Genomic DNA, 14,827 nt, shown 5'->3' with positions numbered 1-14,827 from the left:
TGCTATAAAGACACATGCACACGTATGTTTATTGCAACACTATTCACAATAGCAAAGACTTGGAAGCAACCCAAATGTCCAACAATGATAGACTGGATTAAGAAAATATGGCACATATACACCATGGAATACTATGCAGCCATAAAAAATGATGAGTTCATGTCCTTTGTAGGGACATGGATGAAGCTGGAAACCATCATTCTCAGCAAACTATCAGAAGGACAAAAAACCAAACACCGCATGTTGTCACTCATAGGTGGGAATTGAACAATGAGAACACCTGGACACAGGAAGGGGAACATCACACACCGGGGCCTGTTGTGGGGTGGGGGGAGGGGGGAGGGATAACATTAGGAGATATACCTAATGTAAATGAGGAGTTAATGGGTGCAGCACACCAACATGGCACATGTATACATATGTAACAAACCTGCACGTTGTGCACATGTACCCTAGAACTTAAAGTATAATTAAAAAAAGTATGTATAAAATCTTTCCAACCTAAAAAAAAAATAAAAATAAAAAAATTTTAAAAAAGTAAAAATAAAGTTTGCTCTTAGTACATAAGATACAAAAGTTATCCTTCTACCAGTACTTTTTTTGTTGTTATTGAAGATTTTAAATTTAAGGGATTTGATGGATTAAATATTACCCTTCTCTAGAGTGGGTACTAATACTCTCTGAGATGCTCTTAGCTCAGTTTTTTTTCTAAATAGACTATATTTTAGAGCAGTTTTAGGTTCACAGCAAAACTGAGCAGAAAGTGCAGAGTTCTCCTATATCCCCTGCTCCCCAGTGCACAGCTACCCCCATTATCAACTCCCCCCACCAGCCTGGTACATTTGTTACAGCTGATGAGCCTGCATCGACACATCAGTATCATCCAGAGTCCAGAGTTTGCATTAGAGTTCTCTCTTGGTGTTGTACATTCTGTGGGTTTGGACAAATGTATAATGACATGTACCCACCATTATAATTCCGAGTAGTTCTGCTGCCCTAGAAATCCTCTGTGCTCTGCTTATTCATCCCTCCCTCCCCACACACCCCTGGCAGCCACTGATCTTTTTACTGCTTCCATAGTTTTGCCTTTTCCAGGATGTCATGTAGTTGGAATCATTCAGTATATAGCCTTTTCAGATTGGCTTTTTTTCACTCAGTAATGTGCATATCCTCCATGTCTTGTCTTTTCTTTTTTTGAGACTGAGTCTCACTCCGTTACCCATGCTGGAGTGCAGGGGTACAAACACGGCTCATTGCAGCCTCAAACTCCTAGGCTCAAGGGATCCTCCTGTCTCAGCCTCCTGAGTAGCGGGGACTACAAGCATGTGCCACTACGCCTGGCTGATTTTTAAAATTTTTGTAGAGATGGGGGTCTTGCTACATTGCCTAGGCTGGTCTCGAATTCCTGGGGCCAAGGAATCTTCCCGCCTCGGCTTCCCAAAGTGCTGGGATTACAGGTGTGAGCCACTGAGCCCGGCTCTCTGTGTCTTTTCATGACTTGATAATTTAATTATTCTCTGTACTTTATATATTGTTTATAACAATACAAACTTAGGAAAGAAGCCACTTGCTCAACCAATGAAAAGAGAGAAATTTGCTTGTTTTTAAACGACCATTTTGGTCGTTATTCCTCCTTGATAGAAAAGAACATGTCATGAAAGAAATATGATAATTGCACCTTGGTCCTGTCTGTGTTAGTAGGAAAGAGAAATGTGCTTCTATGTGCACTGGAATTGGACATAGAAGTGCAATTTCACATCAGTTGCACTCAGGTTGGGAAACTGAAACTCCACATTTGCAGCCTGTGGAAGGGGATTGCCATCCGCACTAGGCTCCTTGATCAATGGCTCTTGATCAGTCTGGCCATGAGATTGATTATGGTTTGGAATCAATTTTTTTTAACTTTTGTCTTTTTTTTTTTAAATCACAGTTTGAACAACACATATGCAAATATGCCATGTAGCAAGTGTGTTTTGTAGCAGTCAAGCATGTAATGGAAGCCAAGTGTTAGATCTTATGTGCAGTTCCCTTTTTCCATGGGTTTTAGCAGCCCTTTGGAACTGCTATGCACATTTCAAAGGGTGCCTGTTCCTCAGGGAAACTGAGTGTGTGATGAACAACCTGGGCTTCCACTGGAGGGCTTTCTGGATCCCAGCAGGCAGCAACGTGGTTGCCATGCGTGCTTGGGTTTTACACTCACATGGACCCTGGAGACCAGTACACCCAGTCAGCCCCTCAAACACTTGCCATTGCACTCCCTGCTGCCATACTGAGTCAGGCAGGGGTGGAATTGGCTATGGGTTGTGGGCAGGGGAGGGAAGTGAGCTCGGGGATCCCCAGAGCATGGCCAGGACAAAGCGTTGAGGTATATGTGTATGTGTGCATGTGCAGTGTGGGTTTGTTAGAGGGGTTTACTGGAAGGGGGCTTCTGGCTGCCCCAGGACTTGGATAAAAGTCCTGAATTCCCCACCCCTGCCACCCCCAGCTGTCACATAGGTTAGCTCTGTTTGGATGGAAACAGCACCTTTGTGCCGTGCACATGATGTGCCTGGGACCCGGCCTGGCATCACTCACCTCCAGCTGCATCTCCCAGGCAGAGTCTCGACCTCCTGCTCATCCTAGGGGTGCAGCCTGGAGCTGTTAGAGGCTGTGTTAGTATTTGGTCAAGTCTTTACATGTGAGGGGAAGAGACTGGATGAAATCATTTATGCTGAGAGTCTGTAGTTTTTATAAGCTAAGGTTAAGGTCTAGTCAAGAAGAGGGCTCAAAAAAATGCCTGGCTAGAGTTTGGTCAAGGAGGGTGTGTGTGTGTGTGTGTGTGTGTGTGTCCATCCAGGGAGGAAGAGGCAACTTGACTTGGAAGACCAATCTCAGTAAACCAAAATCCAACCGGGAGTTGGGGGCCGGGGAGGATGAGGGGAAGCAAGGGGAGACCCAGGTTTATGGGGCCTTAAATGTAGACAGTTAAGGGGAGGTTGCCTTTAGAAAAAAAAAAAAGGATAGAAAAATTAGGAATACAGTGTTAGACTGAGGGACTCGGAGGGGCCCATTCAAGTAAGGAGGCCCGAAGTGTAAGCTTCTCTTGGTTCACAGCAGATCTTCCTCTGGGGAAGGGTACGTACGTTCCAGGTCATGTGAACAGCAAAAATGAAGGCCAGGAGGATAGAGTGTTTAGGGAACGGGAATCATTTCGAACCCTGTTTGCATGAAGGATATGCAAGAGATAAAGCTAGAGAAATGTCTGGAGATCCAATTACAGAGCTCGTTTGGCTCACCCTGAGTAAAAATCCTGTTCCGTCAGCTGTGCAGAGCCACCGAAGGATTTTGGAAGGGGGTGATTTGATCGCTTATTTATGTATTAGAGAGATCACTCTCGAAGAAGTGAGGAGGAGGGGCTGGATCCAGGTAAGGCTGGAAGTAGGTGCCAGGCAGAGGGTGTATACAAGGCACTCCTACCACATGGCAAGGAAGATCCCCTATAGATGACTTCAAAATGGATGCTGGGGTTCAGACAGAGCAGTTTCTTCATCAGAAACATCTAGATTAATATTTCTCCAAGTTTAAAAATATGCTTCTATATATTTTTGTGGAAATGAGGCCTCCCATAGACTGAATATTTGTGTCCCCCTAAAATTCATGTTGAATCCTAGTGCCCAAGGTGATGGTATTTGGAGGTGGGGCCTTTAGGAGGTGATTAGGTCATAAGGGTGGAGCCCTCACAATTGGGATTAGTGCCCTTGTAAAAGGGGCTCCAGAGATCTCATTTGCCCTCTTTCCACCACATGAGGATGCAATGAGAGGACGGCTGTCCATGAACCAAGAAGTGGACCCTCCCCAGAAACCAGCCATGCTGGCACCCTGATCTCAGACTTCCAGCCTCCAGAGAAATAAATGTCTGTTGTTTAGAAGCTACTCAGTCTATGATAATTTGTTACAGCAGTCCAAACTAAGACAAGGCCCAAGCTATCCTAAGACTTGTTTTTGATTACTTTTTTGTTTTGCTTTGTTTTATTTTAGAGACAGTGTCTTGCTGTGTCACCCAGGCTAGAGTGCAGTGGCTATTCACAGGCACGATCATTGGGCATTACACCCTCAAAGCAATTAATCACTGGGCCTGAGTCGTCCTCCCTCCTCAGATTCCACAGCAGCTGGGACTACAGATGTGCACCACCAGGTCCAGCTGATTAATCTTATAATCTTACATGCTGTAACATTTATTTGTTAATAAAAAATTGTAAATTTGTTTTGTTTGCGTTAGGTGTCATGCATATAAAAAGGAATATATATATATATGCATATATATATATTTGAGATGGAGTTTTGCTCTTGTTGCCTAGGCTGGAGTGCAATGGCGCGATCTTGGCTCACCGCAACCTCTGCCTCCCGGGTTCAAGCGATTCTCCTGTCTCAGCCTCCCAAGTAGCTGGAATTACAATCATGTGCCACCACGCCAGCTAATTTTGTGTTTTTAGTAGAGACAGGGTTTCTCCATGTTGGTCAGGCTGGTCTCGAACTCCCGACCTCAGGTGATCCACCCACCTCAGACACCCAAAGTGCTGGGATTACAGGCATTAGCCACCGCACCCGGCCAGGAATAGATTTTTAAATGATGATTTTTATTTAATTTAACTAATTTATTTATTTGAGACAAAGTGTCCTTCTGTCGCCCAGGCTGGAGTGCAGTGGCCCGATCTCGGCTCACTGCAACCTCTGCCTCCCAGGTTCAAGCAATTCTCCTGCCCCAGCCCCCCAAGTAGCTGGGATTACAGGCACCCACCATCACACCCGGCTAATTTTTTGTATTTTTAGTAGAGACAAGGTTTCACTGTGTTGGCCAGGCTGGTCTCAAACTCCTGACCTCAGGTGATCTGCCTGCCTTGGCCTCCCAAAGTGCTGGGATTACAGGCGTGAGCCACCATGCCCGGTCACTAAATGATGATTTTTAAAGTCAGATAATTATGCCACACCTTAATATTTAATACTTTGTTTCTACATATGACATTTTGATACAGACATGCCCCATATCATATGGACTCTGTGTTACAAAAACTGTAGCTGTGTTGAGGACAGTGTCCACTGCTAAAGGCAAAGTTTTAAAATGAAAAGTCCAAAAGTTAGGTAAGTTCTGTTGCTTTAAGTTAGGAAGTTATTAGATCCCTGGAAGTTGATGCCTGCTTTCCCTTTCAGATTTTCTTTTCTTTTCTTTATTTTTTTTCTTTTTGAGGCAAGGTCTCACTCTGTCACCCAGGCTGGAGTGCAGTGGCAGAATCATAGCTCACTGCAGCCTCAACCTCCTGGGCTCAAATCATCTTCCCACCTCAGCCTCCCGAGTAGCTGGGACCACAGGCATGCACCACCAGTCCCAAATAATTTTTTTGTATTTTTTGTAGAGATGGGGTTTCGCCATGTTGCCCAGGCTGGCCTCAAATTCTTGGGCTCAAGCAATCCTCCCGTCTTGGCCTCTCGAAGTGCTGGAATTACAGGCGTGAGCCACCACATCCAGCCCAGATTATCTTTTTTAACTTATTGGCAGATAAAGATCTGGTCTGCTGTAATCAAAAAATTTTCTGTTGAGAATAAATCTGAGAGGTAGCATCTGGGAAGTAGAACCATCAAACTATAGAACCATTTTGTTTACAGTCTCAAGGACAAGAGTGGTTGTACTGATTCATTCTCCCCTTCGTCTTGGGCAGATGAAAGAAAAGCAATTGACAAAATGCCACATTTTAATGTGAGATGGCAGACTGCACATACTTCAGTTCAAAGTAGTCTAAGAATCTACGGGGTTCCCCAGACTGGAGGGCATCTCAGACACCAACTGGTGCCCTGACTCTTCACTTATTGAAGCAGAAAAAAAAAAAAAATCCTACCACAAGGTTTAATGTATGACACAAGAGCCACACGGCTGTGGTTGAAAGAACAATGGGCCTCATGCCTACCCCGATTCCACGAAGCGACTGAAATGGCTCCATGAACTTTTGCAACTCAGCTTGAAACTGCTGATTTGGTCCAATTCTTCTATTTTCCACGTGTAAAATTGGTGCCCAGTGAGATAAAGTGACTTATTTCTGTTCACATTGGCCAGAAATAAATCTTAATTTCCCTTTTTTAAAGAAGATAGTACTCTCACTGCTATGTCACACACTGTTATATTTTTTAAATGTTTGCAGTTGTTAAATCAAAGCATGCACCTTAATGAATCTTTTCATCTCTTGGGAAATAAACCATCACATATTGTGGAAACTCTTCCTTTGAATTTCTAAAAACATGGAACACATACTCATATTGTATATCCACAAAATGCACCAGGAATTATGCAGACACTTTTTTTTTTTCAGACAGGGTCTCACTTTGTTGCCCAGGCTGGAGTGCAGTGGCACGAACATGGCTCACTGCAGCTTTGAACTCCCTAGCTCAAGTGATCCGCCTACCTCAGCCTCCTGAGTAGCTGGTACTATCAGTGTGCACCACCACGCCTGGCTAATCTTTTTTTTTTTTTTTTTTTTTTATAGAGACAGGGTCTCACTATGTTGCTCAGGCTCAGACTCTTTTATGTATGTGATCATTTAACACTTAGGAACAAGAAATTCATCCCGTTGTACTGATTCAACATCTGAGATTCACAAATTATCTGCTGTTTTGGAAGACTACAAGATGAACCAGTCAATCTCTTCAGTTTCTGTTGTCAGGGAAGTTTACTTAGATTTTCTGAAAGAGCAATTGAGCAGTTTTGAGTTGTTTGCCTCTTCAAGAGATTGTTCCTATTTCAGAGGTCTTTCATTTTTCCTTTTTGTATTTTGACTAGGGTTTATCTGATCTAAATACATGTTTTCTCACAGAGGGCAGAAATTGCTTCATAAGGAGTCATTTTGTCCTTTCTTTCTTCTGATAAACCTGCCCTCTCCTCCTCTGCAAGGTTTCACAGTGATGTGCAACGTCCACTCTCCATGCTAAGTGACAGTGACTGTAATTTGCTGAGAGAGCAGTGACCAAACCATTGGCTCCTTCAGAGGCTGGTTATTTCAACCATCTGGAGAAAAATGGAGGCTCCTGATGCTGAGTGAGGACCTTAAGTCGTCTAGGGCAAAGACTCATTTGTTCGTTCATTCATTAATTCACCCACGCACTCATTGGACAAACTTGAATAGGGTACTACGCCCCAGGGGTGTGAGGAAGGATAAACTATGGAGAGGCCCATTCACAACAACTGCACATCAGGGCAGAGCAGAAGTGCTCTAAGAGCACCAGCTCCAGGTCGCCCAAGGATGACCAGGAAGGCTCCAGGCAGATCAAGCATTCGAGTTGGGCTTGGAGGAATATCCTTGATTCTGGAGGTGGAGTTGGGAAGCAGCCATCCCAGCAAAGAACATGGCAGCAGAGAAGCTGAAGACACCAGGATGAGGAGTGGGCCAGTCAGAATCCTTACTCCTGGATGTGCTGGGGGACAGATGGACTCCTCCAAAGAGCTGAATGCTGGGCTGAGAAGTTTTAGTCCTTAGGAGCTACTGACTGTTGTCAACAGGAGGTGACAGCACCTACCCTGGCAGCTGCCCATGGGGAATGATGAGCCGGGGAGGAAGATCCTCAAGACAGTGAGGACAGAATGCAATATCCCTGGTGTGTTCTAGGGGAAGGCAGTGAAGGCCAAAACTAGGGCACCGGCAGGGAGAATGGGTGGGACAGGAGAGTTGTGGAAGACAGGATGAAGCCAGAAGGAGAGCTGGAGAAGGACCTGAGGTGGGGGTGAAGATGGTGGGAGTGTCAAGGGGATTCTCACATTTTTATTTTTAACTTTAAAAAATTTTTAAATAGAAACAAGGTCTTGCCATCTTGCCCAGGCTGGTCTCGAATTCCTGGGCTAAAGTGATCCTCCTGTCTCAGTCTCTCAAAGTGCTGGGATTGCAGGCATGAGCCACTGTGCCCGACTGATCCTCACATTCTTTTTTTTTTTTTTTTCTGATACAGAGTCTCGCTCTGTCGCGCAGGCTGGAGTGCAGTGGCATGATCTTGGCTCACTGCAACCTCCGCCTCCCAGGTTCAAGAGATTCTCCTGCCTCAGCCTCCCAAGTAGCTGGGATTACAGGTGTGTACCACCACACCTGGCTAATTTTTGTATTTTTAGTAGAGACAGCGTTTCACCATGTTGGCCAGGCTGATCTGGAACTCCTGACCTTGAGTGATCTGCCCACCTCTGCCTCCTAAAGTGCTGGGATTACAGGCATGAGCTACCATACCTGACTGATTCTCACATTCTGAAATGACAGTTAAGCCCGGGACTCAAGCCAGGGACAGAAGCGAATAACCTGGTTTTTGGTGAGAAGGTTATGCATTTGTTTCTGAACATGTTGATGATGAGACTAAGTCTTATAATTTCTTGTGCACTTCCCTTGGTGCCTAGAAGAAAGGTTAAAACAGGACAAATTCCAGAGGGACTATCTTGAGAGAGGAGTCACCTGGGCACAGAAGGCCCAGGGGCCCTTGGGAGTGACATGCAAGGGCAGCACTGGCTTGCCTCATTTGGTTCTCCCACTCTTTCTTCTTTCCCTTGTAAAAGTAACTGAAACTTAAAGGTGAAAATGACTTAAATAATAGAAACCATGTTAGCCCTGCTCCCCTTCCCCATTAGCCACAAATTGGCGGCAATCACTGTTTTGTGCACCGAGCCTGGGTCTCATGCTTGCAAGTCCTTGGGCTCATCTGGAGTCAGCTTCATCAGTTTGTCCACACAGAGCAGGATGAGGGTGAGGAACCAGAGGCTCCAGCCAACAGCCGCCGCGATCCAGCCGTACTCGTCCACTCCTGTGCGGCAGCACCGGGCTGCTTGTGGGCAGAAGTCCACGTCTGGTGGGAAAGGGACAGCAAGGACGATGGCATGCACCACCAGCCCTGCCCAGGCTTCTCTACCATTAATATTAACAGAACAATCACAGCACGGTAGCTGACACTGATGAGGCCTGCTACGTGCCATGCACTGTGCTGAGTGCTTTTACACGTTAGCTTATGCCTTCCTCACAAAGCGACAGGTGCGACTTTTATTCCCATTTTACATGAAGAAACTGAGGCTATAACTTGCCCAAGGTCACAAGATGGCAGAAGGAGAACTCAAACCCAAGTCTGTAGGACTCTGAAGCCATACTCTTTACCTCTATGTGTTATCCCTAATACCCTTCCTTTTTTTTTTTTTTTGTGAGACAGAGTCTCACTCTGTCGCCCAGGCTGTAGTGCAATGGCATGATCTCGGCTCACTGCAACCTCTGCCTTCTGGGTTCAAGCAATTCTCCTGCCTCAGCCTCCCAAGTAGCTGGGATTACAGGCGTGCACCACCACACCCAGCTAATTTTTTGTATTTTTAGTAGAGACGGGATTTTGCCACGTTGGCCAGGCTGGTCTTGAACTCCTGGCCTCAAGTGATCCACCCGCCTGGGCCTCCCAAAGTGCTGGTATTACAGGCATGAGCCACCACGCCCAGCCTACCCTTCCTTTTAAGTGCCTAAGTTAATATATTCGGTCATTCAGTGAGGGCAGGATAAAGGGAACCAGACAAAATAAAGTGAAACTTTCTTTTTTTTTTTTTTTTGAGAGGGAGTCTCACTGTGTTGCCCAGGCTGGAGTGCAGTGGTGCAATCTCGGCTCACAGCAACCTCTGCCTCCCAGGTTCAAGCAATTCTCCTGTCTCAGCCTCCCTAGTAGCTGGCACTACAGGCGCATGCCACCATACACAGCTAATTTTTTTGTATTTTTGGTAGAGACAGGGTTTCACCATATTGGTCAGACTGGTCTCAAACTCCTGACCGCAGGTGATCCATCCACCTCAGCTTCCCAAAGTGCTGGGATTACAGACGTGAGCCACTGCGCCCAGCTGCAAAACTTTCTATTAGTTAGACATGCATAATAGTGGTTGCTCTATGAATTACTGAGTGAGCGCCTTGTCGCTAGAAGTATGCAAGAAGAGGAAGAACATGCATAGAAGAAGAAGAAATATGTATGCCAAGGATACCAAAACCAAGCTCTTGCATTGGAAGTTGGACTAGATGATTTCTTATGGGCTGTCCACCTCCAAACTTCTTCAAGGATTTGAACCTAGGGCATTGTTAGCTGCTCACCTGGGATGGGTCATTAAAGCAATCTGTCAAAGATTGTGCACCTAGATGGGGATCAGAGCCAAGAAAGCCTTTCAGACCTGCTCTGCAAATAGTTCTGGGACAAACCACACTGGTGCACAGGCAGGCCAGGCAGACCCTTGGCCACCTGACACCAATCAACAGAAAGTGGGGAGGCCTTTGTTTCCCTCCCAGGCCGAGGGCCAGTTCTGGGGTTAGAGCAGTTGGCAGGAGAAGCTTACTGAGGCACTGCTCCAGGGTCCCAGGGTCTGGGTGGTGACTGGTCAAGGTTGAGCTGTTGCTGCTGCTCGCTTCTGGAAGAAAAGATAGGAGATAGTCTCAGGCACTGGCAAAAGCCATTCCCAGGCATAGATTTTGAAATGTTTTTTGTAAATCAGTAGTGAGTATTATAAAAGTATTCTAGAAGCTCCAGCATGGGCATATTGAGGCTTTCTGCAACAAAGCTAACTCCCTGTTATGGACCGAATTATGTTCCCCTCTCCCCAGTTTCATATATTGAAGTCCTAACCCACAATGTGATTGTATTTGGAGATGGGACCTTCAAAGAGGCAGTTAAGCTTAAATGAGGTCCTATGGGTGGGCCCTAATCCAATATGGCGGGGTCCTTATAAGACGAGGAAGAGGCCAGGTGCAGTGGTTCACACCTGTAATCCCAGCATTTTGGGAGGCCGAGGTGAGCAGATCACCTGAGGTCAGGAGTTCGAGAACAGCCTGGCCAACTTGATGAAACCCCGTCTCTACTAAAAATACAAAAATCAGCCGGGCGTGGTGGTGCATGCCTGTAATCCCAGCTACTTGGGAGGCTGGGGCAGCAGAATCGCTTGAACCCAGGAGGCGGAGGTTGCAGTGAGCTGAGATCACGCCATTGCACTCCAGCCTGGGTGACAAGAGTGAAACTCCGTCTAAAAAAAAAAAAAAAGAAGAAGAAGAAGAAACATCAGCAACACATGCACAGAGAAAAGTCCACGTGAGGACCCAGTGAGAAGGCGTCTATCTGCAACCCAAGGAGGCAGGACTCAGGAGAAATCAAACCATCGACACCCTGATCTTGGACTTCCAGCCTCCAGAGTGATGGCTGTCAAAAAAAATTAAACATCATACAAGCAAGCCCAGAGAGTGCCAGAATACGTAGACATAGATTGATTCATGAGCAAGGAGTGGAAAGATAAAAAGGACTTTAGCATGAATTCTTAAAGTCCTGTTGGCTTGGGGTGTGGGATTGGGTTAGGGATCTGAGGCATCCAGGTTCCCGTCCATAACTGACAATAAGAAGAGAGATGACCTCTAAGTCCACACGGTTCAATACGGCAGCCACTAGCCACTTCTGGTTGTTTAAATTTATTAAAATTAAATTCAGTTAAAAAAAAACACCTCAGCTTCTTGGTTACATTAGACACATGCCAAGGGTTCCATTGCCGCGTGTGGCTAGTGGCTACCGTATTGGAAGCACCACTCAGACATGGGACATTTCCACCCTCAGTGCAAGTTCTATTATTAGACAGTTGCTCATGCTGACCTAGGTAGATGGAAACCAAGAGACGGATTGGAAGAACCTTCCTAGAAATTATATTGCTGTTCATTCTGCTTCTTGGGGAAAGCAAAAAGGAAAAAAAAAAAAAGTGGTGGGTGTGGAAACTCTCAAGGCTCCCCTGACTGTGGGTCAGTGTGTCCTTCAAAGGAGCTTGTTGTCACAGCAGGACGAGTTAAGAAGAAACCTGCTGTTTAGCTAAAGCCATGAGGTTGCTGCTGAGACTAATTTTATGCCACCCAACCCCCAAGCCACTCCAATGTCCTGCTTAAAGTATAGTAATTGCCTCGATGCAATCTGTTACTGTAAATTATTTACAGCTAAATGGCTTAGAGCCTGGTCTTTATTTGTTTTGGAGAAACTGATTCCTCACTATTCTAATTTTCCTTATGACTCAAATAACTTCCTTGGCCCTGACTTTCATCTCACCTCTACACCTAGAATAGAAGTTGTCCTCTTCCAAAGTGAGTGGAAAAAACCCCTAGTTGGCTGAATGCTAGGGTTAGGTTCAAGCTTATGAAATTGCCATTGTTATAGGTAAAAATTGTTCAATATAAGCAATTTTCTGTGGTTCAAATGGAATAGCCCCGGTGAAAATTCCTAAGAATTTAAACATCACCCTCCTCCCTTATAAGCAGAGCCAGAAGCGAGGGAGGGACTGGCCCTACTTGGGGCTATTCCACAGGAAAAGCTGCTGGGAAGACCCAACGATTCAGTGCAGTTAAACTTGTCTTCTGATTCTGAGCTCCCATCGTAAGCAAGGCACTGTCAGGGTAAGCAGAAAGAAACTCAGCACTCTTATTTGGGGAGGGGTGAAGTTGGAAAATAAAATGAATGTGCTTACCATAATTGCTGACATTCACTGTGTGTGTTCTATGGGCTATTTCTAAGTTCTTTACATGAAATTATATCAATTCCTCTTGACAAGCACTATGATTGTCCCCATGAGATAAAGGAGGAAACGTGGCATAGAGAGGTAAAGTGATTTGCTCGAGGTCGCATAGCTAGTGAGTCATGGAAGCTGGAGTTGGGTTTAGGCTCAGCTGCTCAAGAGCGCACGTCTTGAAACTCAACACCAACACCCCTGGCAGTGGCTACAGAAGAGAGTCTGAGGATGACAGCGGCATATACAGGATTTTGGGGGGCAGAGTTGGTTTTGGGAGCAGGAGTGTTGCAGGGCATAGAGAGTGTGGTGGTGCTCTGAGGTGGCTGAGAACAAGATCAAAGCCAGGAGCATGAGATGGTAACCAATGTCCCTCTGCCATGAGTTGAAGACCCCAGCCTGGCAGGGCAAGGCAGGAGGGTGGGAGACAGTGAATGGCAGCCCTCCTGGCGGTCAGGTTTTGTGAATGTGGCAGAGAAAGTACAAGGGGCAGGGAGGGACGGAGGACTTAGGAAAGGGAAGGTCAGACACAAACGTGCACAGGGAGGATTGCAAAGCACGACAGCCCAGTGGGGCTGAGAAGGAGACTTCAGGACACAGCAGACCAAGAGATATCATTTTGGTCTCCTGATGGGTGAGACTCCAGCAAATAACTTTTTCCTTTCTTTGTGGCAAAGGCCAAGAGAGGTGGCTGCTCCTGCCTTAGCTGAGGAATTGAGTATCTGATCTCCGTCTCAGGCCAACCTAAGACTCCCCCCACCCCAGCCCCTCCTCCCACCCCCTGCCTAATCCTTCAGATGAGAAACTTCTGTTTCCTCCTTCCTTTGTGCAGGACCAACCCTGGCCAAAGAATCTTCCCCCTCCTCCTTCTTTCCCTCCCACCTCTCTTCCCTCCTTCCCTGCCCCTTCCCAGCCTGGCCACGAATAAAGCTCATAACGCTACCTGCCGAGCAAGCTGAGTGGAGGGAGGCAAAGGCCAGGCTGAGGATCAGGGTGGCCCGGGTGGCAGCGGGGAGGCGCTGCATGCTGGAGGCTGTGCTGAGTGCCCGGTGCAGGTGAGCCGGTCCTGCGGAGTTGTGCCGAGTGCCTGCTGCAGGTGAGCCGACTCCCACCTGCAGGAGCTGGAAAGCAACTCTGCCAGAGGTGAACTTATGCTGGGTGTTTGGGGGAAACACGACGGGGTGGAGCAAAGGAAACTTGGCCTGTCACACCTTCTCTTACCTCTCTAGAAGGGAAGCCAAACTGTTGGCTGAGGAAGGAAGGGAGGGGCAAACTATGCCCTTCTCCCCTGAGTGCAAATGTTGTCCTTATTGAGAAACAAGGGGAGGACAAGAGAGATCTGTGTCATGCTGGTTCCTGGGACATGAGTTTGCTGCCTCTCCCATCTGCAGGTGTAGCATGGATGCTCAATTCCATTTGGTCCAATATTCACTGAGCACCCACTATGCTAAAGTTGGGAGATACCTGCTCTCAAAGTGCGTTAATTACAAACGAGCATCATTCGACCCCAGAGCCGTGTTTGAGGAATGGCTTGGGAAGGATAAAGCACTGTGGGTTTCAACAGTGGAGGCCACATCTGCTGATGGGATGCTTCAAGAAGAAAATGGCATTTGAGGTTGGGCATGGGGGCTCACCCCGTAATCCCAGCACTCTGGGAGGCTGAGGCAGGTGGATCACTTGAAGTCATGAGTTCAAGATCAGCCTGGCCAAAATGGTGAAACCCCGTCTCTAATAAAAATACAAAAATTAGCCAGGTGTGGTGGTGCATGCCTGTAGTCCCAACCACTTGGGAAGCTGAGGCAGGAAAATTGCTTGAACCCGGAAGACAGAGGTCGCAGTAAGCCGAGATCCTCCTGCCCCTGCATTCCAGCCTGGGTGACAGAGGGAGACTCCATTTCCAAAAAAAAAAAAGAAAGAAAATGGCATTTGGCCTGAGCCTTGAAGGATGGCTAGAATTTTGACAGGGGGAGAGGGGAAGATGGCATTGTAGGTAGAGGGACAGATGAACAAAGTCCCAGAGGTAAGGAAGTGTCAGAGGTTGGCTGTACTAGCAGCACCCGGAAGCACAGGTGAACCAAGGCAGGTGAGGTGGGGAGGTGAGAGGAGAGCTGTGGGCTAAGCTTCTGCGTGCCTGGTAGAGGAGTTTGAAACAAAGTCAGGAAGCAAAGGGGAAGGTTCTGTAGAGATTTTGAGCTGAGGAGTAACTTGACTAGAGCTCTGTGTTCAGTCTAAAACATTTATTGAAGACCCACCATGTATATAAAAGTCTCATCCTAGGCATTGGAGACTGAGATG

General features: G+C 46.6%; 2 protein-coding genes across 3 annotated transcripts in view; one reads left to right on the top strand and one right to left on the bottom strand.

The window, feature by feature from the left end:
• The window catches only part of KIAA1549 (KIAA1549 ortholog), a 282,292-nt gene that overhangs the window by 176,765 nt on the left and 90,700 nt on the right, over nucleotides 1-14,827 (top strand). The window lies entirely within an intron of this gene.
• On the bottom strand, nucleotides 4,969-13,668 carry TMEM213 (transmembrane protein 213). The gene is made up of 3 exons (XM_002818514.4): nucleotides 13,476-13,668; nucleotides 10,343-10,414; nucleotides 4,969-8,841 (listed from the first exon to the last, which is right to left on the bottom strand). The coding sequence occupies exons 1-3, from the start codon at nucleotides 13,555-13,557 to the stop codon at nucleotides 8,672-8,674; spliced, it is 324 nt and encodes a 107-aa protein (XP_002818560.1). The 5' UTR covers nucleotides 13,558-13,668; the 3' UTR covers nucleotides 4,969-8,671.

Source organism: Pongo abelii, chromosome 6 (assembly GCF_028885655.2).
Source record: "Pongo abelii isolate AG06213 chromosome 6, NHGRI_mPonAbe1-v2.0_pri, whole genome shotgun sequence".
In the NCBI taxonomy this organism is placed as follows: Eukaryota; Metazoa; Chordata; class Mammalia; order Primates; family Hominidae; genus Pongo; species Pongo abelii.
The sequence above is the reverse complement of the archived record's forward strand: the minus strand, read 5'-3'. Positions and strand labels throughout refer to the sequence as shown.

Coding starts and splice junctions, on each gene's coding strand:
- TMEM213 (XM_002818514.4), bottom strand. CDS start 13,557: ATGCAGCGCCTCCCCGCTGCCACCCGGGCCACCCTGATCCTCAGCCTG. Junction 10,415..13,475: donor CCACTCAGCTTGCTCGGCAG/GTAGCGTTATGA, acceptor CTTTTCTTCCAG/AAGCGAGCAGCAGCAACAGC. Junction 8,842..10,342: donor GACCCTGGAGCAGTGCCTCA/GTAAGCTTCTCC, acceptor CTTTCCCACCAG/ACGTGGACTTCTGCCCACAA.